Source organism: Ursus arctos, unplaced genomic scaffold, assembly GCF_023065955.2.
Source record: "Ursus arctos isolate Adak ecotype North America unplaced genomic scaffold, UrsArc2.0 scaffold_19, whole genome shotgun sequence".
In the NCBI taxonomy this organism is placed as follows: Eukaryota; Metazoa; Chordata; class Mammalia; order Carnivora; family Ursidae; genus Ursus; species Ursus arctos.
The window spans coordinates 30,314,823-30,342,374 of NW_026622863.1; the positions used below are offsets into that span (position 1 = coordinate 30,314,823).

The 27,552-nt window shown below is 43.0% G+C and overlaps 1 protein-coding gene across 5 annotated transcripts in view; it reads right to left on the bottom strand.

The window, feature by feature from the left end:
* Positions 1-27,552, bottom strand: part of ADAMTS18 (ADAM metallopeptidase with thrombospondin type 1 motif 18) — a 137,421-nt gene that overhangs the window by 53,686 nt on the left and 56,183 nt on the right. For 2 of the 5 annotated variants that reach the window (XM_057314295.1, XM_044382519.3), the window contains 8 exons: positions 19,247-19,529; positions 16,870-17,063; positions 16,513-16,596; positions 14,643-14,802; positions 13,230-13,335; positions 11,140-11,277; positions 8,883-9,036; positions 1,277-1,372 (listed from right to left, as the gene is read on the bottom strand). In XM_057314295.1, coding sequence (XP_057170278.1) covers positions 1,277-1,372; positions 8,883-9,036; positions 11,140-11,277; positions 13,230-13,335; positions 14,643-14,802; positions 16,513-16,596; positions 16,870-17,063; positions 19,247-19,529 — 1,215 coding nt within the window. Of the gene's footprint in view, positions 1-1,276; positions 1,373-8,882; positions 9,037-11,139; positions 11,278-13,229; positions 13,336-14,642; positions 14,803-16,512; positions 16,597-16,869; positions 17,064-19,242; positions 19,530-27,552 lie in introns of all 5 variants that reach the window. The other 3 variants (XM_057314296.1, XM_057314297.1, XM_044382517.2) reach the window with 3 other exon arrangements.

Below are 27,552 nucleotides of genomic sequence, written 5' to 3' on the forward strand. Positions count from 1 at the left end.
TGCACATAATACCTCCATTTTTTAAAAGCAGCTTAGTTTAAAAAAAAAAAAAAACCAGAGTTTAAAAATGCAAATCTTTTAGGAGATGTTGAATAAATGACTCAACAGCTAGTAAGCATTTTGTGAACACTCGTCAATTTTTGCGTGCCTGTAGTTTTGCCTTTATCGTTAGCCTCTCACTGGAAGCCCCTCTCCCATCCAGATGAGGAGCCTCAGTCCACGCTCCGACACGCATCCCGGTGTACGCACTCACCGCACTCCATTCTCAGTGCACACCTGACCCCCAGCACCGACGGCAAGTCGGGGCTTAAAGGAGGTCCGTTTAAAAACAAAGTCAAGAGTTACTGGCTTCTGCACAGGCTTCCCCACTGGACTGGGAGTTCTTGAAGAGATAAAACTGAATTTTGTTCGTCTATGTATCCCCAGAGCTTCCTGTCTCTGCTATCTAGCATCGGTAAGTTGTGCAACCGAATTCACTTTAAGTGACCGAGTCTTCTCTACGGGCTCGTGCTGCCTCGAGAGAGCCAAGAGCAGAGGTCAGAGAACCTGGAGCATCTCCACGCTCCCCTCTCTCACAGCTCTGGATCATGGTCTTTCAAAGGAATGCACCAAATCTGGGTCACTTACTGCTCCATCAAGTGTGCCTCTCCTTCCACATGCTACTAGGAAAGGAGAAAAAATGCCAGAAACTAATATACGAATGTTCTTCAGCCAAAACACAGAAATCTCCCATATTGGAGATGGTTCTGAGGGTTGACCGTACTTGGTGGCTGCTTTCTGGTACAATCGAGACAGAGACATGGCTTACCCTTTGCTAGGAGTCCCGCTAAGTGACGGGACTCCACCGAGCATGTCAGAAACTCAGTGACGGGTCCTGCGAGGTGAGCAGTAGAGGCCCTGTATGGGGGAACAGTCCTTCCTTTGCTATAAAGGGGACATCTGCTCCCTGACGCTTTTCTATACTGAATCAAGTTTAAAAGGCAAACAGTATACAGTGAGAGCTTCCACCTTGTTGAAATAGAAATATTTCATCTAAAAATGGAAACCAAAGGCAGAAAAAAAAAATCATCCTCAACAATTGAGCCAATTGGGTGACATTAGCATTGAGTTTTTATAATAGCTGCAAAATAATTTTGGTTAATTTAAAGACAAGTCAGAAAATGTATGCGGCCAAGGCATTCCATTCAGGGGTCCCAGTACAAATAGTTTGTACAATGGTTTGTTTCTATGCATTATCGTGTTTCCAGAACTAAAAACTAACAAGTACGCAGTTTACCATACTCAAGCCACAAACGGTCCCTTCCGCCGCGGGCATAAACTTGGTCTCACACCTGTGGCCCACTCGATGGCACCAAAGTGACTTGCAAATGTCCTGAAAGGAAAGAAGCAGCAGCTGGTAAGGGTGTTGATACAATAAAAACAAAAATACCCAAAGCTTTTGTACACGATATTGTATTTTGAGGTGGCTGAAATGAGACGTGATCCAGGAAGTAGAGGCAAGTGAAACTGTAGCTGCAAGGTAACCAGTAATGGGTTGTAGCAAATATATCAGCAGGAAGTTTCTATGCTACCTGCATACTTGTTTAGTCATGATGGGGAGGTAATAATAGTTCACTCGGGACCATTCGGCTTGAAACTAAGAGACCTGGTTTGTAATCACCACCACCACCACCACCACCAGTGAAGCAGGAGAGGTCGAGACTGGAATCAAGCACATCTGATTCAAATCCTTGCCCCAGAATTCCAGGTTCCGCGCCCTATGGACCTGTTCTAGAAGTCTCTGATGTGCAGTTTTCTCCCCCGGGCAAACAGTGATAAAAGGAGCTCTTGGCTTTCCAGGCTGGTTCTCAAGGATAAACGGTAGAAATGATCACCATCATCACCTTCCTTCTCTTTATATGAATTTTCAGGCATTTTGACAATTCTCACACTAGACCATGAAAGAGTTTACCTCTCATGCCAGACTGTGGTGGGCAGAATACTGCCCCCCCGCCAAGGGACCACATCCAAATCGCTGACACCTTTGACTTGCAGTTACATAGCAAAGGAGAATTAAACCTGCAGATAAAATTAAGGTTGCTAATCAGTTGACCTTGAGATGGGGAAACTATCTTAATTTTCCAAATGGGCCTAAGATAATCACGAGGGGCCTTAAATAGGGCAGAGAAAGACGGAAGAGAACCAGAGAGAGGACAGCGGGAGGAGGACGAAGGGGGATGTTGCTGCTTTGAAGATGGGGGGAAGGGGCCATGAGCCAAGGAACGCAGGAGGCTTCTAGAAGCTGGGGAAGGCAAGAAAATGGCTTTTCTTCCGGAGCCTCCAGAAGGGACACAACCCTGCCAACACTTGATCTCAGCCCCGTGAGACTCATTCCAGATGTCTACCTCCAGAACTGTAAGAAAATAAATTTGTGTTAAGTCACCAAGTTCATGGAAAGTGAATTAGAGCAGCCGTAGGAAACTAATACTCTTACCAACACCATTTAGTGGTGGACACTAGACTAATTCCCCATATAAACTAATTTAGATGACGGGACTGAGCAAACTACGGACACGTTCAAAGCCGCCAAGTGACACAGCTGGAGGCAAAGGCAGGACTCGCACTGGCCTGATTCCAGCCAGAGTCCTTGACCACTGCTCCCTGGTCCTGGATTTGCCAAAAATGGCAGCTGGAAAGCTCTCAACTTCTCTGAGCCTCAGGTACCCATCTATAAAGCGAGGGGACCGAACCGGATTCTTTCCAGCTCAAACAGCTGAAGTTGCTACTCAGAATTATGTCATTAAGGGAATGTCAAAATCATGAAATGTCAAAATGATTCCACTTTGTTTTCCACAGTCTATTTACTGGGATAGACGTGTGAACGTGTACACTTGGGGGGAAAATATTAACAACCAGGGAGGAAACAAAATGACTTTTGTGGTTACTTGGTGTGGCCCTGAAAATTCCACTAACCAGGCACCCAATTCCCCAAGCCTTCCAGTTAATGTAGATTTCACGGTAAGACAATATGGCAAGAACAAGCTCAGGGGTTATTTCACAAAGAAGTTTCCACAGAACCAAGATGAGGAAACACGGGGAAACCAGAGATGTGTGCAGTGAGCCCGATCTTGCAGACCACAAAGCCCTTCCCCCCCAAAAAGAGAATGGAAGGGCATTCAGGCCGCTGCTGGGGGACCACCACCCACCTGTGGCCCCAGACATGTGCGCCACACATACCATCACAGCACTTTCAAATCTCAAAACAGCTCCTAAGACACAACAAGTCAATGTTTCCCACAGACGTGGACCTGCCACTGACATTAGTAGAAAGCATGAGGCAGCCTTCCAACAAGTGAATCAGCTGCCTCCTCTCTGTGTGCTCTCCTCCATGTATCACCCTGGGCCTGAGGGGAACAGCTTAATGTGGAAAAAGACTGTTGACATCAAAATGGAGAAATGAGAGGTAACCATTGAAACCCAGCCACAGTTAGAAAGGCTTTCAGAATTAAACCGTTTCCCTCCCGACAGCCAGCAGGCAGCCATAACCCATACCCCTCGCCGATGTGGCAGCCGCCGAAATGACCCCGGGGCAGACCCAAGCAAAGGAGACCTGGATTCCACAGCCAATGCCAAGCCACAGGGCTAAGGAGAATGGGCAGCTGGAGAAGACCGGGAAAATGAGGCAAAACACAAAAACACAGGATTCCAGAGTGAAATCAGACAGGCTGTATGAACATGTTATTTCTTTTGTGGTGAAGTACATAAGTCAAACGTAATTATAGCCAACTACATGCTTTGACGACCATGAGAGTCCTCTGAGAAAGCTCCCTTTCAAAGTAAACAGAAATGGGAGTTTGCACTTTTTTTGCTTGCTCTTCCCTCTTTTTTCCCCCCAGCACATTCAACTAGCTTTTTCTTATCTGTAATTCCCTAGACTGAAGTCATAATTTAAGGGAAAAAGAAATAACCACAGAGACTCCAGGTCTCGTGTTGCCTGGATGTGATTTTTAAGGAGAGTCTCCACACTAGGCATTACTCTGTCCTGTCAGTCATCGACCATGTTGTCCTGTTGTAATCCAAAGACTCTGAAGGATGCCCCTTCAAGCGAAACCCGATGTGCTAAAAATATTAATGGTCTCTGCATATCAAACTTTATAAACTACCGAACACATCCAAAACTAAATTCCCCATCTGTCCCCCCAAACCTATTCAGCCTCTTCCAGCTCATGTTATGACACCCCATGCTTCTGGTTGCTCCAGCCAAAAATCCTAGAGTCATCCTTGACTCCCCTCTCTCTCCCAGAGAAGTCATTCACTCCTGCTTCCTTGAGGAGGAATGAGAAGGGGACAGATGCAAAATCCTCCACTTTATGAAAAGGGGGGTGCTAAAGAAATGTTTGCTTTAGTGACCACTGTAAATTCAGTAAAGGATTCCGGTTATCTGCCAACATGGCGGGTACACGCTATGTATCCGCCATCCACGGAGGCAAGAGGCACCCCTAGTCAGTTATAATACGGTACCACAGGTTTATTATGGTCCATAGAGGGTGCAGATGGAACCTGGGGGAAAGGAACATTTAAATCTGTTGGGGAAAATAGGAGGTAACACTTGCGCTGAATCCTGGACCACAATAAAAGATGATTAGGTATTTGTCACATGGGTGACCATGCAGCATTCTAGGGTGGGAAGCATGTATACAAAGACTTGGAGACATGAAAGAGGGAACGATTTGAGAAAATACAAGGACATTAACATAGTTGGAACATAAGTCCATGGGGGAAGTTAATAAAAGATGAAACCTAATGTAGTCAATTTATTAGATTGCCAAGCAGGTACAATTTTAAATTGTAATTTTAGATTACTTTAGATTTAGATACTAGGAAGTTTCTCTTTATTTTCCTTTTTTGTGTGTGTGTCAGAGAGAGAGAGTGCACAAGCAGAGAGAGCAGCAGCAGAGGGAGAGGAAGAAGCAGGCTCCCCGCTGAGCAAGGAGCCCGAAGCTGAACTCAATCCCAGGACCCTGGGATCATGACCTGAGCCAAAGGCAGATGCTTAACCGACTGAGCCACCCAGGCATCCCTATTCTCCATTCTTGTATCTCAAGGTCAAGTTCTTTTTTTAAAGAATTTTGAAAACTGAGGTATAACTGACAGGTAACACTATTAGTTTTGGGTGTACAATACAATGATTTGATATTTGTATATATTACACAATAACACCACAATAAATTCGGTTAACATCTGTCCCCATACATTGTTACAATATTTTTCTTGTGAGAGGACTATTAAGATCTACTCACTCAGCAACTTCCCAATATGCAACAGAGTATTAACTATAGTTACCATGCTGTACAATGCATGTCCGTGACTTATTTTCTAGAACTTTGTATCCTTTACGTCCTTTATGCATTACAATGTCAGATTCTCAAAAGAGAAAATACATGCTCATCCTACTATTTTTGACATGACTTTTCTTCCAAAGGAAGCATTCTCAGAGGTGGTGAACGCAAACATATTCACTAGAATTCAAATACCCTCCCCGTAATTCCTATTCTGCTTCAAACCCTCTTGGTGCATCTGCAAATGAACATTTTCGGAGCTTTTGCTATGTGACAGCAACGGCTGGCAGCTGAAGTGACGGAGTACAGGCTACTCGCTGCTGACTTAGTAACAGCAGCCTCAGAAGCACTGACCAGAGTCTCATCCAGAGCTTGGGGCACTGGGGCAGACAGTGTCGATTCCCTCACTGTCAGTCAGCAGGTAACACGCGTGTAATAACCAAATGCACGGTCTCCCCAGTTGCTGTGGGAGGGGACCTTCCTTTATGTGTGTCCAAACAATGTGGACCCATCCGTTACCAACTCATTTTCCCAAACACTTTGCAAGGGAAGAGAGATCATGCTTGATACACCGAAGACAGAGCAGCCGTGGCTGGGAGAGGAGGGAAGATGAGGCGGGGCTGGGAGACAGCCAGCTCCAGGCCCCGGACAAGGGAGCCACTGGAAGAGAGGAGCCTGGGACGGTGATGCTCCCGGGGACAGGAGGGGGAGAGCAGGGAGGAAAGCCTGGGCATTCGTGGAGGGGTGCCACCGTCCCAAGAGCTGCACCCTCACAATTACCAGGGAAGAACTGTCCTTACGTTACAGATGTGGACACAAAAGCCAAGGGAGGTTCAGCCATTTGCTCAGGGTTCTAGGACACGATGGAAGAAGGTTTTAAACTTGGGTCTACGCAATCCCAAAAGTCAGAGGGTGTGTGTGTGTGTGTGTGTGGGTGGGTATATAAAACTGAAGACTGCATAATTCAGCAGTGCCCAACCTTGAGCATGCATCAGAATCACCTAGAGCCCCTGTTCAAGCATAGATTGCCAGGTCCCACCCCCAAACCTTCTTATTCTTTAGAACCAAGATGAGACCTGAGCATTTGCATTTCTAACAAGTTCCAGGGGATGCTGATAACTGCACCCCTGTTCCAAAGACACTTGAGATTCTTTCCTTTTTCTTTTTTTCTTTGTGTGTGTGTGTGTGCTTCTAACAATTACGCAAAACTGCCTTTTCAGGAGGCATACAGTTTAAAAGAAAAAAGAAAAAGAAAAAGGCAGTGAGGAGAATAGGTTTATAAGGGAAAGCAACGACAGGACAGTGAAGACCCTGAAAACAAACACCACCATTTTCCTGTGCTGCTGGAGATGGGTCTACACTGTCCAGACCAGCAGGGCGAATGGGAGGTTTGCTTGGGAAACCCCTCCCACGTAGGGCCAGACAGGAAGTATCTGTGATTCTCAGAGGTAATGCCATGGCTGGTTACAAGCAGGTATTTCCCACCCCCTCGGCTGTGTGTGTGTGGGGGGGGATTCCGCATTCGGGATCTGCCACCTTCCCTGTCTTACCTCGCAGTCATCTCTAATCTCTCCCTTAAGCGAATCTCCCCGCCCCTCCAGGCATTCTCATCCCTGTGCCTTCCTCATTCTATCCAGTCTTCTAGTCTGTATTTCCCACTTCCCTCTGCTCCGCTCCCCAAGGGAGACCATCACACTGAGGTGCTGTCTCTCGAAAGTATGGTTGGTTCCAGTAAAGTATCTGGCACTGAGGAGTGGCTGTTTGAGCCCCGCACGCTGTCGGACACGGAACAGGAGCCCCACGTGTTTGCTGAATGTCTGATCCTGGAGGAATGATAGTGATTTTTAAAAACTTCCTTTATATTTCTAGAGAAAATCAAACTCGTTACCAATTCTGTATTTGCTGCATAGTAAGCGCTTGATAAATGTTTGATTCATGAATGTGTAAGCTAGTGAAACCTTTAGGGATGAAGGGAAGAGGAGACCGAGCTAGACAAACTTCGTCAACAAAGTGAATGTCTACTGACTTCTGCCAAACACAACAACTTAACAGGCAATTAGAAACAGTTATAAATTAATTATCGTATACATGATACGCCAGTATTTGCCAAAATAAGGTCCATGTACCATGGAGGATGCACCAAAAAAATTGTGGATGGGGTGTGGGTACATACTTCTAATAGTTACACATTTAAAGAGCATTAGAAAAGTATGTGGTCCTCTATCAAAACCTGTGATTTGGTGCTTCTTAGGACTGGACTTATGTATTTTTAAGTGAGTTTATTTATTAACAAAGCAGCACATGATACAGGGCATCTGGGTGGCTCAGTCGATTAAGCATCTGCCTTCGGCTCAGGTCATGATCCCAGAATCCTGGGATTGAGTCCCGCATCAGGCTCCCTGCTTAGGGGGGAGTCTGCTCCCCCCTTCCCTCTGCCTCCCTGCTTGTGTGCTCTCTCGCTCTCTCTTTCAAATAAATAAATAAATAAATAAATAAATAAAATCTTTAAAAAAAAAACACAATACAGAGGCACAGCACAAAGAATGAAGGTAATTATCAATGACTAAATGTTGACGTTCGTGACTGAGGCGTAGGAAACACTCCTATTACCTGGAGAGAAGGAAGCTTAACATCAGTGTGATGGGCAGGTTTAAAAGTTTTGAGGCTTTGGGCAAATGGAATACACATTCTCTGAGCTCCGTGTAAAAAATGATAATTCTCCTTTCAAAAGGTCTTTGTGAAGATTGAGGAGAAGTTAAATAAGTCTCCAAGGAGATGCCTTATGTGGAAGAGGCTCACGTGGCAAGTGCTGGGGGTGGTGGGAGGGCCAGTGCTATCCACAGTGGGGATAGCTGGGGCTGCAGAAGGAGGAACAGACAAGATGGGGGAGGGGAAGGGGGAAGAATAGGAAGAGAGTAGGGAAAAGGAGCTATAAAACTTTGTCATTTCCCAGTTTCCAGATACCTAGAACTTCCACCTTGCTCTCTGGATACCAGGCAAGAGAGACTTAAAACCGATTCCACTTTGTATCGAAATTGAGACGGCCAGTGATGGAGTTTTGGACCAACTGGTCCAATGTTTCTCCCATTTCTACATCCTGGACCTCTGCTTTCCCATCAGTGTTTCTCACAATAGTGAAGGGAAGACTGGACACACGAAAAAGCTGGCTGTCAACAATTAGTTTTCAGATTCCATGAAGGCATATGTATACCTTTTGAGGTTGTGATGCTTTTTCAACGTATTACGTTAAAAGGGAAGATGAACACAACAATAATAAATGGAATGATGAGAAGTAGGTAAACGTGATTGTACCCAGATTTACTACTTGTGATGAAATCCTCATCTTCCCAGGAGGGATTTTCTCCCAGGGATGCAGTCGGATGGTATTTAAACCACTCATTGACAGTAAAACTGCCACTTAATTATCATGCCAAACAACTGACATTTTAGAGATAACCCAGACTCTGACCCTTGGCCTTTGCAAACCAAATGTTTATATTTCTGTTAGGGACACAGACACATCGCAGAATCTTAATGTAAGTTTGAAATCACAAGCAAACATACCTTCACAAAACCAAGGCTGCATAACTTGGCTTTTGCTCCAAATTGCCACTTGCACTGTGTGTCAGCGTCATAAATCTGTCCTGGTAGTTTGTCCGGATATTTATACTGTCCTGTTTGCTTGGGCTCATCCACCAGACACCCAGCCTGAGGTGTGCTGCCGTGGAAACACATCCTTGTTAATTCCTGTGTTTATCTGTGATCTTTCCACATAAAACAACACACCTCTGAATACACTCACGCAAAGAAAAATATAGCATGGTGAAAGATACAGGTAATAATGGAAGTTAAAATGTGTATTTTTTTTTCCAGAGAGTGAGTCCTGTCCAAGAAGATGGAATTTACACAGCTACGGATCGTCTCACCCGGCACTGGAAGTTATAGCTCTCCAAGTGGTTTGGTTTGGCCAGCTAGATGGGAAAGGTCAGTATCTTTGAAAACTCTCCCCAATGATCTCATCCAACAGTATTCAACGAATTTTTATTGGGTGCCTACCGTGTGCTGAGCACCAGGCTAAGTGCTAAAGGTACAAAATGAAGTAGACGGCGTTAGTACATGCCTTCATGGAGTTGAAAGTCATGCTGCATCTTTTAGAAATAATGGGGCAGTGGTCAAAGATGTATTTTCCCTCAAATAATCTTTACAAGCAAAAAATAAGTTAGGTTTTTTAAAGCATCAGGAGAAAGGATGCATTGGGGTGATAAGCAGAATAATTCCCCAAAGTGTACTCAACCGGGATGTGTTAAGAAAAAAGATCAGTCTGGATGGTGGATATGGTTAAATAGCGCCTTTCCTCCATTCACCTTAAATAGGTCAACTAGGATATCAATGAGAGGCAAAATAGCATGGTGGTTAAGGATGATTCTGGAGGCAGACAGATGAGCATTCGAGTCAACCATGAGACCAAGAACAACTCTAATATACCTCATTACTGACAGTGACTTCCAGTAGGAGTTGAACAGATCCAACAAGAAAACGTAATGTGTTTAACGCAGCAGAGTAAGCATTCAAAGTCAACTGTTGCTAACTTCACCCCAAAACATTTAACTGTATCATATTAACGATGGAAATTCAATCTGTATTTACAATATTTTTATTCCATTCTCACATGAGATAGAAAAGATAACTTCAAGCCCCACATCATAAATTTATAACTAATAAGATAATCTTCTATTTGATAAAACTTACCGTTAGCAAAAGGCTTGTCGAGTTTTTACTGTTCTTTGGGATATTATTTGGTTAGACACCTTACGTTTAATCAGCTTTGCCTATGTGTATTACTAATTCTGTAAACATCTGAAAACAGTATGCAATAGTACAATTTAAGAAAAAAGCATAAATATTATCCATTCCCAGAGATAGTCTGTTAGTTTCCCTAACATTTGGTCAAAGGGAGATGGGATTAGAACTTGAGTGTTCTTATGAGTCAACATAGCATGATGAGATATATATTAACAACTGGAGTGCTATTGTAATTACAACGGTCAAATACACATTGTTGCTAAATAAAATTAGAGGAAACTTCAAAGAATTCCAACTTTGGGTTCATCATGATTATATATGAATCACATAATGCTACCTTCCTAAGTCCCATTTTACTAAAGCCATGTAGGAGTTTTGAGTTTTCAAATGGATTTTATATACCTATCATCCCCTTTGGACATCTTCTGGACATACAGCTAGCTCATGGCCATTTTAAACAAAATAGCTAAGCAAGACAATATTCCATTCATTATAAAACATGCACACCATTTTAGCATTTTTAATGCTCTTCTGACCAAATCGATTGACCAGATTAAAATAATTAGTCACAGTAAAAAGTATATCTAGCAATCTCTGGAGGTCATTGAGGGGAGACAGTTATAAGCATAGATCTTGGAGTCATAGCAGACCTAAGTGTGAGTCTTATGTCTACACCTTAACAGCTGTAGAATGTTAACACAATTAACCTCCCTGTGACTCAGTTTCCTCAACCAGACTAAGGATCATAATAGGACTGCTATGAGGACTGAATGAGGCAACATGTGCAGAGCATCTAGCATGGTTATTAGATCTTCAGTGTAGTTTTTCAATAGCAATGATGACAGTATCATTATCATCATGATCACCAGCACAGCATCCCCATCCCCATCCCCATCCCCATCATCACTATTGCTATCACCACCATCATCACCAATCCACTGAGTATTTATTTTAAACATCTGTTGAGCACTGTTTGCTGTCACCACCCTGGGAATACCCCTGCTTTATTTTGTCTTACCTAAGGAATTTCTTGAGATACTGCCGGCTGCACGAAGACCAGGAAAACACCCCATTGTTCCCTGTCAGTGTGGGAGACATGATATTGCCTTCAGCCTTCCTGCAGGGATTGCCTTCCCCATCGTGAATCATGCCAAAGCTGAAATAGAAAGGAGAAAACAGAAAGCTTTCTGTGAAGCTGTTTTCCAAATTATAATCAAAGGAAGAAGATACATGGACAATCAATGAACCCAAGTGAGAGACAGAGTTATCAAAGTTGTAAGAAAGAAGAAAGACAAAAATGAGTTATCCTATACAATTGACCTTTGAACACCATATTGGTTAAGGACACTGACCCTCCCCATCTGCAGCTGAAAATTCAAATGTAATTTTTATCTCCCCTAAAGCTTAACTACTGGTAGCCTACTGCTAACTGGAAGTCTTACATTGATAACTTAATTGACACATGTGTTGTATGTTACATATATTACATACTATATTCTTACAATAAAGTAAGCTAGAGAAAAAATGTTATAAAGAAAATGTAAGGAAAATACTTAATAAAGTACTGTATTGTATTTATCAAAAAAAATCTCCATCTAAGCGGTTCTACACATAGTTCAAACCAATGTTAAGAGTCAACTGTAGGGGCGCCTGGGTGGCTCAGTCGGTTAAGCACCCGACTCTTGGTTTCAACTCAGGTCATGATCTCAGGGTCGTGAGACTGAGCTCTGTGTGGGGCTCTGTGCAGTCTGCTTGCTAGTCTCTCTCCCTCTCCTCTGCTCCTTCCCCTTGTCTGCATGCTCCTCTCTCTCTAAAATAAATTTAAAAAGCTTTTTTTTTTTTTTAAGAAAAAAAGAGGCAACTGTAGTGTTGTAAAATTCATGTAGAAAATTCTAAAGAATACTAAGGGTTTTATTCTATTATGTCTTGGCCACAAAATCAATAATGGTATGTCTGCTATATATTTTAAGGATGAGAAACTTTTGGTCAAGATATCTAAGCTAAATTAAAATGATGGGATAGTCAAATTCTTTTATTTCAAGTACCACATTTTTTCCCCCTTGCCACCAATTGTGAAACTGTGATAAGGAAGTTCAGGGTCAGTAGGTGACAGGTACAGACACAAACTTAGATGTTTGACATTCGTGTTCCTTTCCTGCTCTGTACAAAGGGGCCTTGCGCCGAGTAGGCATTTTTGAACCAGTGTTCACAATAAAATCGGTTGATTCATACGTTGCTAAGAAAGTGGCTGTGTACATACATGATTCAAATTTCGTGAAGATAACATGCTCATAAAAGACACTAGCACCAAAATATTCAAATATAATTACAGTTGTGGTGTAGATGATTTTGCTTTTAAGTCAGAAATCACTCAGATGCTCTGAGAATGAGCGCTCAACATAAATGGTGAACACGATGCGCACGCGCCAGCGCTCCGAAGCTCATCTATCCAGAGAGCTTGCCCTTTGCAACAGTCATTTTGTAAAGCAGCGTGCTGATTCCAACGTGGGTGCTGCGCTCAAGGAATGTTTGAAAATCCTCTACAGAACCGCGCTGGCACCAGATTTCGTGCCTTATAAATTCAACTCAGTACTCTTAGGTTTCTCATTCCTCATTCAGAGCTCTGTTCTCACAGAAGAAAGATTTAGTAACACCAGTGAAGAGAATATCACGTACATGCAATGCCACCCATGCAAGAACGTCCAGTGTGTGCACCGAAAGCCTTTGAACAATCAACATGCCGTTACATTCTGCGAATTCACACGTCTGCCCGATTACTTCCTCGGTCTAATGAACTAACAGGACCTTCACTGCAGCAGAACATGGAAGACATTCCTAAAAGACCAGGGGGTCCATTGGATGACTTGCAGTCCATCTATGCCCACAGTGTATTTCTGTGCAGCTGTGAAACAGTGTTGTTTTAAAAAAGCAACACCCACGATGACTCGCTTTTCTTGAGCGAGCTCTCCTTATAGTCAGGTACGATTCTAAGCTTCACCCCAGATTTATCTTATCTATTCTGACATGACCAACCATTATCATCAGGGAGATGCCAATGAATCACCCAACCGGTTTTCATATAAAGTGGTGAATCCCGGGCTCACTCACTTGTGCCCTGACTCATGAGCGATGGTGAAGGCCAGGCCGAGCCCCGTGTCCTCATTGATGGTACAACTTCGGTACTTGCTGCACATTCCACTGATGGGGGCAAACCCTATTGAGAGAGCAACTTCAAGGGTTAGTCCAAAGGGCACACATACAGATACCCGATCATTTCTTATGGCTTCAAAATGTTCTGCACAGTTTTAGTTTCATTGATTAACATAATTAATTTCAGTTTAATTGATGAATGTGTTTAGGTTTTTTTTTTGCAGGAAAACCCTAAAGGTATAGGATTATTTGTCCTTCCCAGATAAACGCAGTATTTAATATTTTTTTGTCATCAACAGATCCTTTTCACAACCCTGTGAAGTCGCTATGAGGTTGTTTCCATTTTACATACAGAATAGGAAGCTGCAGGACATTTATATGCCTTATGTAAGTTAAACCAGTGCAAAATGTTCACTTACCAGGCTATTAGCATTACAGCTCAAGGTGTATTTTCTAAGAGAACATACATCCTGGTCTTTTTCTGAAGCAGACAACATGGAAAGGTCTGAACGATGTGAACAAATTAAATGCATTTTTCTCCTCTTCACTAGAATGTGATAAATGCTTCTGTTTTCAAAAACGACTTCCTTCTAAGAGCAGCTATAAAATCATTCTAGCCAGTGCTTGATTCTATCTTGAACCACATTATACTAGGTAAATGTCTTTCTTCCCAGTTTTGGGTCCTCATACGCAGACCAGGAGTATGTACCCAGTTAGTATTAAATACACACTTGGGGATGGACTGCACCCACTTTGCTGCTCTGAGGCTCAAGAGATGATCTGAGAAACTTAATGTATAGGCATTTAGCATCAGTGGCACCATCATCACCACCACCACCATCATCAACACTGATCTAGGCGATCATTAACTCATCAAAACAATTGGTGAGTTCCTACTGTATGCAATGGAATATACTAGAAAATACAGTATAGATGCAGAAGACACAGTCCCCACTCACTGTCCTGTGCATGTATAGAACAGCTGGGTCCTTTAAAGGTCAAGTAACTTTCTAAAGGATGCAATACTACCCAAGGGCACAGGGATGCACCATGGACATCAGTCAAACACTCTTCAGCGGCCCAGGTGTGCTTATGGAATAAACCACAACTCGTCTAGTTAAATAATTTACCTCAACGATCACCAACAGAGTTAATAAAGAAAAATACAAAACAAATAAAGGAAATGAGTTCATCATTCCACCCTGACTTCAGTTAAAGAGAACGACATTCACCACAGGGTACAGAGAAGATACCACTCCACAATTTAAATATCAGGTCTCCTTATTAAGGATCCTTAGGGCCGCCCACCCAGTAGACAGTTCCCATACTGTGTTTTCACAGGTGTGAGTGAAGCATCCATTCATACCTTACCTAGAGTGTCACATGGCTCATTCTTCCAGGAACAAATGTCAAATCCCGTGAGTAGGATGGCGTGGTCATGCCTCTTGCCATTCTTTCCAATGAGGGCAGACTGCCACTGACAAAAACTATTCAGAGACTGGTCTGCATGATGGTTGATCGATAATCCTCCCTAAGGGAAACCCACACAAATCAGAGTGTGAATTTGTCAGAGGTGAGAACGTTGAATCATTCCACTTGTAGAGGCAAACACAGAAACATGTTTCTAGGGAGAAAGGTCAGTAGAGGAAAACACTTGAGCTAAGGTTGGAGACAACTGATTAAAAAAAAAAAAACAAACCTAAAACTATTTCACAATACTTAAAGTAATTACAGAGTTTTAGTAGTATACTTTATGATTAGTTCTATTTCTATAAAAAAAATAATAACCTGATACCAGTTAGGAATATCTATGTTCATCTCATGTTGGTACCACCTTTATAAAACTGTTTTAGCTTTTAGAACCTAATTATAAGTTAATGGTGATAAAGTTCAATGCCTTCTTCAATACAGCATGAGGAAGGTAGTGACCACAACTTCCTTCCCCCAAGTTATAATTTCCAGCAAAGGGCTTGGCACATCACAGACTAAAATCAATCCGTCCATCAATCAATAAAATGAAAGCCCACTGAATGGATCTAGAAACAAATAATTATAAGACTCTGAGGAGGTAAGACAGGACCTAGCTTTAAGATAATTATTTACCAAAATCTTTGCTTAAAACTACTGACTTGGGTCAAGTTGAGGGCTTTTAGATGAGGTCTTTAATTACACGTGAATTAGGATGCCTCCGGCTTCCACGTCCTTGGGCAAAGTCTAAGTGGCAGGTTAAAGGCAAAAGTGTCTCCCAATGACACACACCCTCCTTTCTACCTTTCTAAAATTCCAAGAGCAATGTGACAGGTTGTTGACCTCTGTATCTCTACACACCTGGACGATGAGATTAATTTTTGTCTTGTCTCTGACTCCTTGCTTTGTACATTAATTACCGGGGTTACAGATGAAGAAGAGAAGCCACGGGGGACTTAAAACACTTGGTAATCTCCACCCCAGAAAAATACAGTTTCAGCATCAAAACACTACAAAGCAGTGGGTGCCATGCAATTAACACTTTATTATATGTTCTGGTTTTATGATTTACTCCATGCCTGTGTCCTGCACCTCAAGGTAATCAATTCGAGGACAGTTAAATACTCCTTATTAATTCCCTGTAGTACCTAAGATGCTGTTGGGGAGACAGCAGGTTTACTACAAGAATTTTCTGATGACTTATTTTCAGTATGTTTTCAAAATATCTTTTTGCATCTACCTGTAATGACCCAGCATATCCAATGTGCAAAATCCAACTAACCCTTAAATCTATTATCAAATGCACCTTCCCTGCGAAGCCTACATAAAATGTGTGTTTTTATACGTAATGTAATATGTACACTATATATGCATATTTAATCATATTTATGCCATTTTATATATAATATATATAATAATATATAATATATATTATGTATATACATATATACATATATACATATATACATATATACATATATACATATATATACATGCATACATACATATACGTATATACATATATACATATACATATATATAATATATATTATAACATATATAATATATATACATATATATATAATTATTTTGTGATGTTTTGTTATTTGAATACACAATCTTATTAGATTGTACTTTCTTTGAGGACAGGGTCAGCCTATTTTCCTGCTGGAATTTCTAATGACTAGTTCACGGATCGGTACACAGTAGGTATTCAATAAGTAGATGCTGAATGGCGGAATGAATTAAGAAATAAGTGAAGTTTGGCACATACAGGTTCTTGTTCCAGCAGAATGAGGCTCACCACAACAATGTTTATGTCACTTCCAATGGTCCCATCTTTAAATAGGCTAGAAACCTGTTGGAACAATTGAAATCAAACAAAAATAAACAAAATCTAAAAATTTCCAAAACTCTGTGTAACAATCAGACATATTTATAACTATGCAGGCTTCAATTTTACAAAATTGAACGTACGCATATATATGTATAAAACCAATTTCCTCAAAACTCAGTTTTTTTCCAATAAAATTATGTGGCTATATCTGCTATCCAATCCGTACAAGGATATTCTATGATTTTTGGCTGTTCTGGAAAACCAGAGCATTGGAGTCCTAACAAACTCCCTTACCATGTTCATGACTGTGAGGATGTACGTGGTGACGTTTGCCTTGCCGTGCTTTTCCACCATTTTCTTGTCTGCTACCACAAGGGTTTCCACATTTAGGCCCTTTTGTGATTTTCCTGCTGATCTTCTGGGTCGCCCTGCACTCCCATATTCATCAAACCTGAGATAAGTGTCCTCTGTGGGAGGCTGAGGGGCATCTACAATGAACATAAGAGCATTTCGAAGGGATTGTCAGTGGAGAACATCTGGGTGAGACAGAAAGAAATCTAAACAGGGCAGGGGGAGAGTCCGGAACCCACATGGGACTGATCTACTGATAAATGATGACTGTGGTGCTTGTCCTGGGGCTTTGCACCTAGTCTGTGGTCAAGAAAGATTCATTCAAAGAGGCTGGTGGATTAATATACTCAATAACTCAAAAATACTCTGAGTAAAAAAAAAAAAACAAAACAAAACCACACACCCCCCCCCAAACAACCTACAAATCGAGTTGGTAGAGCAGGTCAACAAAAATCAATTCTGTCGGAATAGTCTTTAAAAACAGAAAAATGCTCATTTTATTTTAAACACTGCAGAAATAGACATTATCCTTTGCATCTGAATTCATAACACTTTATATATTATTTTCTAAATAAAATTTAGAAATAAACATCCTACAGAACACTGTCCATGTCTAATATCCTTGTTTCATCAACACAAACTTGAATATAGCACAAAATAAGTGCTCAATAAGGACCCTTTGGCCTAATTTTGAGTTCGTTTTTGGGGAAATAGCATAGTCAGGGGTGATATTTAAAATGGTATTAAATATCGTGCAACAGGTAAAGTGCAGGCGCCACCTCAACAGAGTGGATATTGGCCGTGGGCTTTGAGAAGAGAGCTGGCAGTCTCAGGACGCTGGGCCAGGCACGATCCCTTCAGTTAATGGGGAGGGACAAGTGCAAGGATTGCTGGGAGGGAACGGGGCATTTGGAACTGTAATACTAACACAGTTATTTTAATACTTCAACAACTAGTAGAGTCATAAGACTGAAGTCATTCTAACTCTCCATAGAGTGAAATTAAAAGATCAAATTATGTAGACTTAGATATAAAACCTCAAGTTGGCCACTTTGATAAGTGACCCTGAGTCTCAGTTTCTTTATCAATGAAAAGAGCCTAGTACCCATGATACCAATTATAAGGCTGCTCTAAAGACCGGCTTTGATATCGCCTATCAAATGCACGTCATTGTCACTAGGAATAGCAGTACTAGTGTTAATATCACTAATATCATGAATCCATGCCAAACTGATGTTCCTGAAAGAGGATATTTCTGTTAACTCTCCAAATCCCAAAGACCAATTAAAATGGTAGAAACATGGCATTTCATTATTGCTCCCGATCAATAGCTCAGGGATAGCAGTTCCCCTTCTCCTTGGGCGAACTGGCTGCTGTGTCCAACTTGGCACTCGCATGCCATTCATGGTTACTGAGCCTTTGAAATGTGTCTGGTGCCACGGGAGAAACTGAAGTTTTAATTTTAATCAATTTCAATTTAAATTAAGAAAGCAATACTTGATGAGTTATTGAAAAATAAGTTTGGAACAACTTGAATATGCAAATCTACCTTAAATTTTATGAAATTCAAATACAGATTAAGTATTTCTGATGAGAATTTGTTGTCTACGTTGGAATTGTGCTCTAAGTGTCAAACAAGGACTAGATTTCCATCTAAAAACTTAATATAAAATACCCGATTCATAATTTGGTATACTGATTACATGCTGAGATATTTTGTAATATGTCGGGTTAAATAAAAAACATTATTAAACTTAATTTGCCTATCTTTAGTTTTTCAAAAATGTGGCCATTAGAATGTTTAAAACTACTTGTGGGGCTGCCATTGTATTTCTATTAGACACCAGCGGTCTATGAAGTGCAGAAGGTTGTGCCTGGGTCACAAACCATGCCCAAGGGGCCCTGTATCTCACTGCCATCTCCACATAGGTGCCAATGTTCTCATTTCCTGTGATGTTGTCCTTCAAGAGCTCAAAAGGAACCAACATCCAGCCACACCTGAGGATTCACCTCTGACTTCTGTCATCATTGGAACACTGGGCATCCTTCTCAGGAGCACAGAAATCAAGATAATATGGGGACCCATTGACTAAAACAAAAGCATATAAAAATCTGTCCTAGTTTAACCTAGAAGAATTGAGAAGTGATCACCCAATTTTTGCCTGACAGGGATGAATACTGGTCCATCTCCAAGAATAATTTCAGGGGGTGCTTAGGGTAGCCCCATTTTAACCTGCAACGTCAGCACACCCGACTGCACTCAAGAGAGCCTATTGAGGGCCCACCTAAGAACAGAATAAGAAAAAGTTTCCTTACATACATTTCTTGCGTCGTCCACAAAAATGCTGCTTTTGCAACCTTGGGTGGTGATGCTGTCTTTCTTGACTCCGAGATGTGTAGGGAGTGTGAGTTGGGGAGTGACCGGGATAATGCCCACTGGAGCCCGGGTAGCCATGGCAACGCTGGACCTTCTCCTCAGCCGTCCTTTTGTACAGTACGTGAGGATGGTGTCCTGCAGGTGTGCTGTAGTTATGCTCCTGGGCCAGCAGCTGAGGTAACGGTGAAATGAGGAATTCGTTTTTTCGTGTCCTTATTAGACCTGACTAAAGAGCCAAACACACGGAAAACATAAATGATTCCAGGCATCCCCTGTTTATGTGGTGATTTTCAACAACTGCTTACTGGCTACTTTCTGTGTGCGGGCACTGTGTTAAGTAATTGATGTGTATTATCTATTTCACATGTACCATTAGCAGTTACAACTTTTTTTTCCCCCAAACTTATTTATTTGTCAGAGAGAGAGAGAGCACAAGCAGGGGGAGCAGCAGGCAGAGGGAGAAGCAGGCCTCCCCCTGAGCAAGGAGCCCGACGTGGGACTCAATCCCAGGACCCTGGGACCATGACCTGAGCTGAAGGCAGACGGTCAACCGACCGACCCACCCAGGCGTCCCAGCAGTTACAACATTTTTATCCCCATTTTACAGAGGACAAAACTGAGCTAAGGTAGTAAATAGGAAAGCTAGCACTAGCATTGTAGGGAAGGAAAAAATAATTTTCCCTTTACCCTTCTAGGTTCTTGGCTCCGACCCCATTGTAATAAAAGATTAACAGGGGAAAAACAGACTTTAAATAACATGTATACCTTCCATATACACGGGAGTTACCCAGGAAAACTGAGTAACTCCCCAAAAGGGCCCAAGACACCACCTTATAAATACTGTCTCCAGCTAAAGATATAAGATGTTGAGGCAGTGATGGGGGATGGGGGAAGGGCAGTCAAGCAAGGTTACCAGAAAAAGCACAAATCAAAAGAGATATGGTTGTTATGCAGATTTAAGTCCTGGCCTTCTGCACAGACAAGTTGCTAAAGATTTGGTCACCCTCCTGTTCCTGGCACAGAGAGGGAGGTACCCCCACAAATGGAGATTTCTCTTGTGAATGTACAGTCGTAACTTCTACTCAGGTCTTCAGAGCTTTTCTTATGTCTGCTGTTTCTTAAAAACAATGAGCTTAAAATAACCCTTATGCCAAAGAGGCAGAGTTTGGGGCACCTGGAGCTCTCTATCCTCGGAAGCAGTACCCTTAGCTACTGTTCCAGACTCTTCACTACTAATCTTGATGTTTAGGGACTCTTGTGACTGAGGGTAGAGCCACATGATGTCCTGGAGCCTCTGCATCTATGACTCGGGGGACACAGTGGCAAACACGGGGCAGGGGGGCTGTTTCACAGCAGCCCAGCCCTCAAAGGACCCATAGTATGGGCAGGAGAAACGACGACATTCCATCCTGGTTTCACAAGTGCTAAATAACAGGGCTAGCATGGGTGGCAGAGGGGGGAGAGTGGTTACGGTCATCTCCATGTCGGGGCCTGGGGTTGCGTTATCAAGAGACAGATCTGCTAAATGGAGAAGAAAGAGTGAATGGGGACTTCTACCCCCTCCACTCTGACCTCAGTCTGTACTTGCTAATTGATTAAATTCTTCTTTTCAGGTTATCTCTTAACTCAGGCAAAAGACCCAGCTGGCAACGCATCCCCTGATGGAGACTAAAACTACCCCCTCAAGCAATAGTGACTGCCCTGAGCCAGCAAGACCCCATGTGACTGACACCAAGATAATGACGGACCTGACCTTCACTGCCCACCTGCACGTACGGACTAACCTTTGCTCCACATTTTCCTGATGTAAACCTGGAAGTATTTTCAGCACTTTAGAGACAGGCTTTGAGATGTGAGTCTACTGTCTTCCCAGTGTCGGCCTCACTGAAATAAATCTCTTCCTTGTTTCTCCACCACCCATCTCTCTGTCTTTGGATTCTGTCAGCAGCAAGTGGCCAGATCTGGTCTGTTTCGGGACCCGGAGCCAGACGCTCTTGCACCCCTGCGCCCCCCGCTATAAAAGGGGACTCGGCAAGCCCGTCCAATCCCAATTTCACTTTCCACGTGCATGGCACAAAGTGTGTATCTTTGTACCTGATATTTTAGCCGCAACGCACCCCTGCCTTCCCTTCCACACCTCTACCCTTTCTCTTCCTGCATTTGGTTCAGAAGCTCCTGGACATCTGGGACCATAAGCAACGATGGTCTGCTGGCCCTGCAGCTTCAGCCCACCCAGGAGCTTGTTAGAGATGCAGACGCAGGTCTCACCCCAAATCCACGGCGTCAGAGTCTGCATTTTATTTAGACCCCCACATGATTTGTGTGTCTGTGAAAGTCTAGAAGCTCTGATAGAGGCCAGCAACTCTTAACCTTTGCCAAACATCAGAAACCCGTGGGGAGCCAAAATGTACACATGGACTCCCTCACTCCCAGGCACAGTCCCACACCATCAAACACCAGATCTCTGTCCTTGTGACTCAGGCATCAGAACTTTTGTTCTGAACTGCTCCAATGACTGACTATGGCCATGCACAAAGGGCTTCGTGGGCCAGTCTTTTGGCCTCCCCTTCTTCTCACAAAATGGGGAGACTCCTCCCCTGACTACCTTACAAGGGGAGATAAGATAACCATTGAAGAAGCCCTTTATGCACTCTCAACTACAGCAATCTACGTGGCTAAGGAGGATGCGTGATTGAACCCGCGCTCACTGAATGCCAGGGAAGTGCCAGGCACACCTGTGCAGGAGACACACAAACAGACCACGTGGTTTGCTGGGGAGCCAGACACCCAGAAATTTACGGATGGTACCAAATGCTAAGGGGCTGTCGGGGTGAGCACAGATTACTATGGGAACACAGAGGCGCTGGCACCTAACGCCCCCTGTGGGGTGGAGGGGTTGCCGCAGACGGGCTCTGCGCCCAGGCCTAATTTGGGCCCTCTGTTAGGGTTCAGCTTCTCGTTCTTAGGAGAAGTCCCAGAACATGTGGTTTGGTCCTGATTTTCCTCCCCCTTCAGGAGGGTGCTGTCTTCTGAAAGACTGCCTTACTGACTTGCAGCACTGACCTATTATCTAGAATCGGGACACAGACAGATGCTTTCCTTGGCTCTGCGAACGCCCACTGAGCACCTAATTAGCAGGCCTGTTCCAGGTGTTGGCATAAAGCACGGAGGCACACAGCAAGTCAACAGAACAGTTCATATTCATGTTCTCATGGAGATTACGGGAGAAAAGAAATCGTTTGGCAAAATAAATATTCAGATAAGTAAAATCCCACACTCTAGGAATCCTGTCCATCAAAGCTTCAGGCTGGAGCTCAGAGTAACCACTCTTCCCCTCCGAACCCAGTGCCATGCTGGTAGAGGTTTCCATCCCTCATTTGGACACTTTCTGTTTAGTCTCCCAAAACCACCCACTTCCTCTCATATGGTCTCTTCACATTGGCCAGAGTCCTTGTCCAAAGTAATCAAGTCTTTCCATGCACTCCAGTATTCATCTCAAATCCAAACCCCTTTCCCTGGCCCACAGGCTCGTGCATGACCTGCTATGTGTGGAGATGGGCAGTTTATCTGCCCCCTCTCCCTCCCTCCTCACCATTCTCACAGAACATTTCACTTCTTGAATCTGCTATGTTCTCTTACTTGAAGGGGAGCAGAATTTGCCACCCCAAAATATGCCTCTTTGTCACAAGGATTATCTTGAGCTGGGGATTTTTAAGAATCAGCCCACACAGGGGCACCTGGGTGGCTCAGGTCATGATCTCAGGGTCCTGGGATCCAGCCCTGAGTGGCACTGGGTTCCCTGCTCAGCGGGGAGCCTGCTTCTCCCTCTCCCTCTGCCTGCTGCTGCCCCTGCTTGTGCTCACTTTCTCTCTGTCAAATAAATAAAATAAAATCTTCAACAAACAAATAAACAAAAGAAAGAAAGAAAGAAAGAAAGAAAGAAAGAAAGAAAGAACCAGCCCACATAGAAGAAGCTCTGAAAACCCAGAGAAGTTACCCTTCTGTAAGAGACGTTCACGTTTATATTCCATTTATAAGAGTGTCTCCCTCTGTGTACCAGGAATAGGAAGATGACTAAAGGTCTGGAAACTCTTCTCAATGGAGAAGGTATGGACTTAAATCTGCAGAACAACCATACCCTCCCTGACTGCACTTAGCCTGATAAGGTCCCATAACTGCCCCCCTCAACATCTTCTTTTGTCTTTAGCTGGAGATGATATTTAGGGTGGTGTCTTGGGCCCTTTGGGGGAGATACCTAAGTTTTCCTGGGTCCCTCCCATGTATGCAGGAGGTATACATGTTATTAAACATCTTTGTTTTCTCCTGTTGATGTGTCTTTTATTACAAGGAGATCTGAGCCAAGAACCTAGTAGAGTAGAGGGAAAATGATTTTTCCTCCCCTGCACACTCTTACACACTTTTTCTTTGACCTATGATCTCCTGCTCCCATCGACTTGCTTGGCTTCTGGGGCTCACTGCTTTGTCACCTTCCCCTCAAAGAAACTACACTCACGGCCCTGTTTCTCTCCTATGTCCAAATGCTGTGATGCCAGTTTCTTTGCTCACGTCTATCTACAGTGACAGAAACAAACAGAATGCCACCCTCTCCCCACCCCCGAGGACGTATAATTTTAACATACACTCTGTGACAGCTGGAGCCTCTCTAGCTTCCCTGTTGTGTGCCTCACATTATCAGCGAATCGGCATTTGTTTATTAGACTATAAATGTTGGTGTGGAGTAAGGGAATGAAAGAGTCTCCGACCACAGGCTTGCTGAGCACACGCCAGCACCCCCTCCCCTCTACAGGGGACAACACCAGAGGGGGTAAGCGACACGTTCAAATACATAAAAACCAGGCACTCCTTCTGAAGTCCAGCTGTGAAGCCCAGAACACTCCTTGGGGTGCTTTATTTGAACCTCAAGACCACCCTGTGAGGAAATCTCAGCTGGTAACCCAGGTAGAATGCAGTCCCTGATGTCAACCCTGCCTTCCCAGCGCCCCCACCTCTTCCACAGGCGTGAAGACAAAAGACACCATTTACAATCCCCAGCAGACAGAGTGAACAGTTAAAGGGGGGGGGGGAAAAGCAGTGCTTTATCCATGAAAGCCCTCCTGCCTTACTAACTTCCTAACTTGGTTAAACTAATATCAAAGGCTTAAGCCACTTAAGTGCCTTAACTGGACTAACCGGTTGGGAAACTTTTTCTCTATTCTCCCTGTTTCCTGAGCACCTTAAGCAACTCAAAGGCACAGTGAAAGCTTCTGTATTGAGAAAGCATTTAAAAAAAATTGTCATCCTATATCAGGACAAACACACTGGCCCCACACGGCCCTCTCTTTTTCAGTTCAGAGTGACAAGGATAAAAATCTAGAATAATTCTTCAAAACAAAAAAAGAATTTTACAGCGCCGGATATTAAGGAAGAAACACTCTGTTTTGGGTTTAGTTTGACAAAAAACATTGGATTCTGACCAAATAAATGCATTTTATAGTTTAAAAATCCAAACCCAGCACCTCCAAAAGGAGCCATCTGTTTATTTGGAGAATGTGTGAAGCATCTTGAGTTACTGAACACACGCAACGTTCTGGCTCCAACAGTGGTGAGCAAGATGGAGCCGTGGTCTCATGTAGCTTCCAGTTAAATGGGGGAGGCAGGGATTAAACAAGATCACGAATGGGTATGGAATATTCCTTTGGGCAAAGTATGAAGAAAAAAAGTGTTCTACGAGAGAAAACAAGAATGAGGAGAGTGGGAGATCGGGAAGGCTTTCCTGAGGACAGGCATTTCCAGGAGACCAGAGCCTTTTCGTGACTCATGCGGGGGGGGGGGGGGGGGAGGACGTTGGTGAGAGGGGACAGGAGGGGACAGAAACCCAGTGGACTATCAGAAGGGGATGGAGCCTGAGGATGCACTGAGACTTCCCCTAGGCTAGGGAAGGACAGGAAAGGCCTCAAGTCCCTGGGGACATGGGTGTGCTACACTGAGAGCTGCCCCCACCTCCCCAACCAAGGGGACTCCTCTCCCACAAAAGACAGAGAGAGCCAGTGAGACAGGCCTGGCTGCTCCCCCTTCTGGACTGAATATTGTTCCCACATTAAATGTCAACCTTCTCCAGTTTCAAAGACCTAGAAAGAAACCCAGTCACATAATTTAACTGCTAATCTTAAAAATGTAATGGATACAGACCAAGAGTTTATATGCTACGCAGACCATAGTTTACCTCTTTATACTTTTAGAATGGAGAGATTATAAAATAATATACTTTGTTAGCCATTATTTCCCATTTTAGATTTCAATGGTCAAATAGTACATCAAGGATTCACGGAGGGTATGAATCATATTTCAAAAAGTTGCCCTTTAAAACACCCTCCCTCTAGGTCATATTTAAATTCTATCAGAGGCTTTAGATTTAATGTAAAGGGAGACTGCAGATTCCAGAAAGAACAAAGTCCTTGTCTTGAGTGACCTATATCCCAGCACTTATCCCTATTAAATAATTAAAAACCGATTCAATGGATTAATGATGTTTGCTAAAAGTGAAATGATATACCTAAAAGAAAGGTCTTGAAGCAAAAAAAAAAAAAAAAAAAAAAAAAAGAACCACCAGGGGCAGCATCAACATTCTATTTACCTTCTTTTATGTTTTTAGGAAAGGCTAATAGAACAGCAAAGTAGTTCCCATGAGGCTGGCTGGAGAAAATATTGGCAAAGATATATATTTGTGGTTACCAAAAATCCATTGATTTTTCACTTTTTTTTTACCCATTGTCAACAATAGTGACAAAAAGAAAATACTGCAATTCAGTCAAGATGTCACATTCTTTTTCTAAAAAAATATTTTGTCCAAACAACAGCACTAAATAACTGATTTGTTGCCCAACATGTACGAGGATACCCCAAAGAAGAAATCTCAGTTTAGAGTGAGGGAAAAGCTTAAGGAAGTGTACATAGTCAGTATGAAACAGGAGTCCATGGTCCAGGGGTTGAAGAAGGAGAAAGCAAGCATCAGAGAAGCGAAGGACTAGGGACTAAGAAAGGCTGAGAAAGTCTCTAATGGAGGAAAACCATCCGCATGAGGATGTTTTAGAATCGTGTGAAGAAGTGATAAAAATTAAGATAACATGGAATGTCATAAAGGCAATGAAGTTAAGGAAATCCTCAACATAAAAACAATAGTTAAGGGGAGCGCCTGGGTGGCTCAGTCTGTTGAGTGTCTGACTCTTGATTTTGGCTCAGGTCACGATCTCAGGGTCATGGGATCGAGCCCTGTGTCAGGCTCTGCACTAAGCACGGAGTCTGCTTGTCCCTCTCCCTCTGCCCCTTCCCCCCGCTCTCTCTCTAAAATAAATAAGTAAATCTTAAAAAAAACAAAAAACAAAAAAAAACCTAAACAGTTTAGATATGAACTTGAGGCTCAACTGCTTGCTAGCTGGGCTTAAGCACCCTGAACTTCTGGTTGCCTTTTTTCCCCTACCGTGAAATGGAAATTAAAGGATCCCCACTGATCCTTCTCACTGATCAAATAAGTGAGTATTTATTTATCAGGCAACGTGCTAAGCTGTCAACTGCTCAGTAAGTATTAACATAAAACATCGACCCATAGCGACTTTCCAAAAGGAAATCAGAAGCTTGAGATTACAGAGAAACCATTGATCAGGCTGTGGAGACAAAGTCTGACATGATGCTGAGAGCATACAGACGCTGGTAACGTCCTCAGTTGTCTACAACGCATACAGCTCGAAGACACCAACACAGAATTTTCTGCCATCTGCCTCTCTACATGCAGAGGTGGTTCGACAGACAACTTGGACAGGCCCTCACACGTAGGCATGCCTTTTGAAAAAAGTAAACGTATATTCAGGATCCCCTATTACTGTCAGAGCAGGAAAAAATCTCTTACATTTTGGGAGGAAAAGCCAAAAATATCCATGTCAACAAAAATCTGGCGTTTCCCATTCATTCATAGATAGAAATATTACCGTCAACTATACTACAATACAAATATGATTAAAAGGAGATTTAGGCTTTCCAGATTCATATACACAGTAATCTTCCTTCAAAACACTGTAAAGCCCCCTCAGTGGAAATTTCATCAGATACTATCAATATCCCCAAATTTCGTGGCAAAAGAAGGGACCGTTGGGGCACCTGGGTGGCTCAGTCAGTTAAGCGTCTCCCTTTGGCTCAGGTCATGATCTCAGGGCCCTGGGATCAGCCCCACACAGGGCTCACTGCTCAGCGGAGAC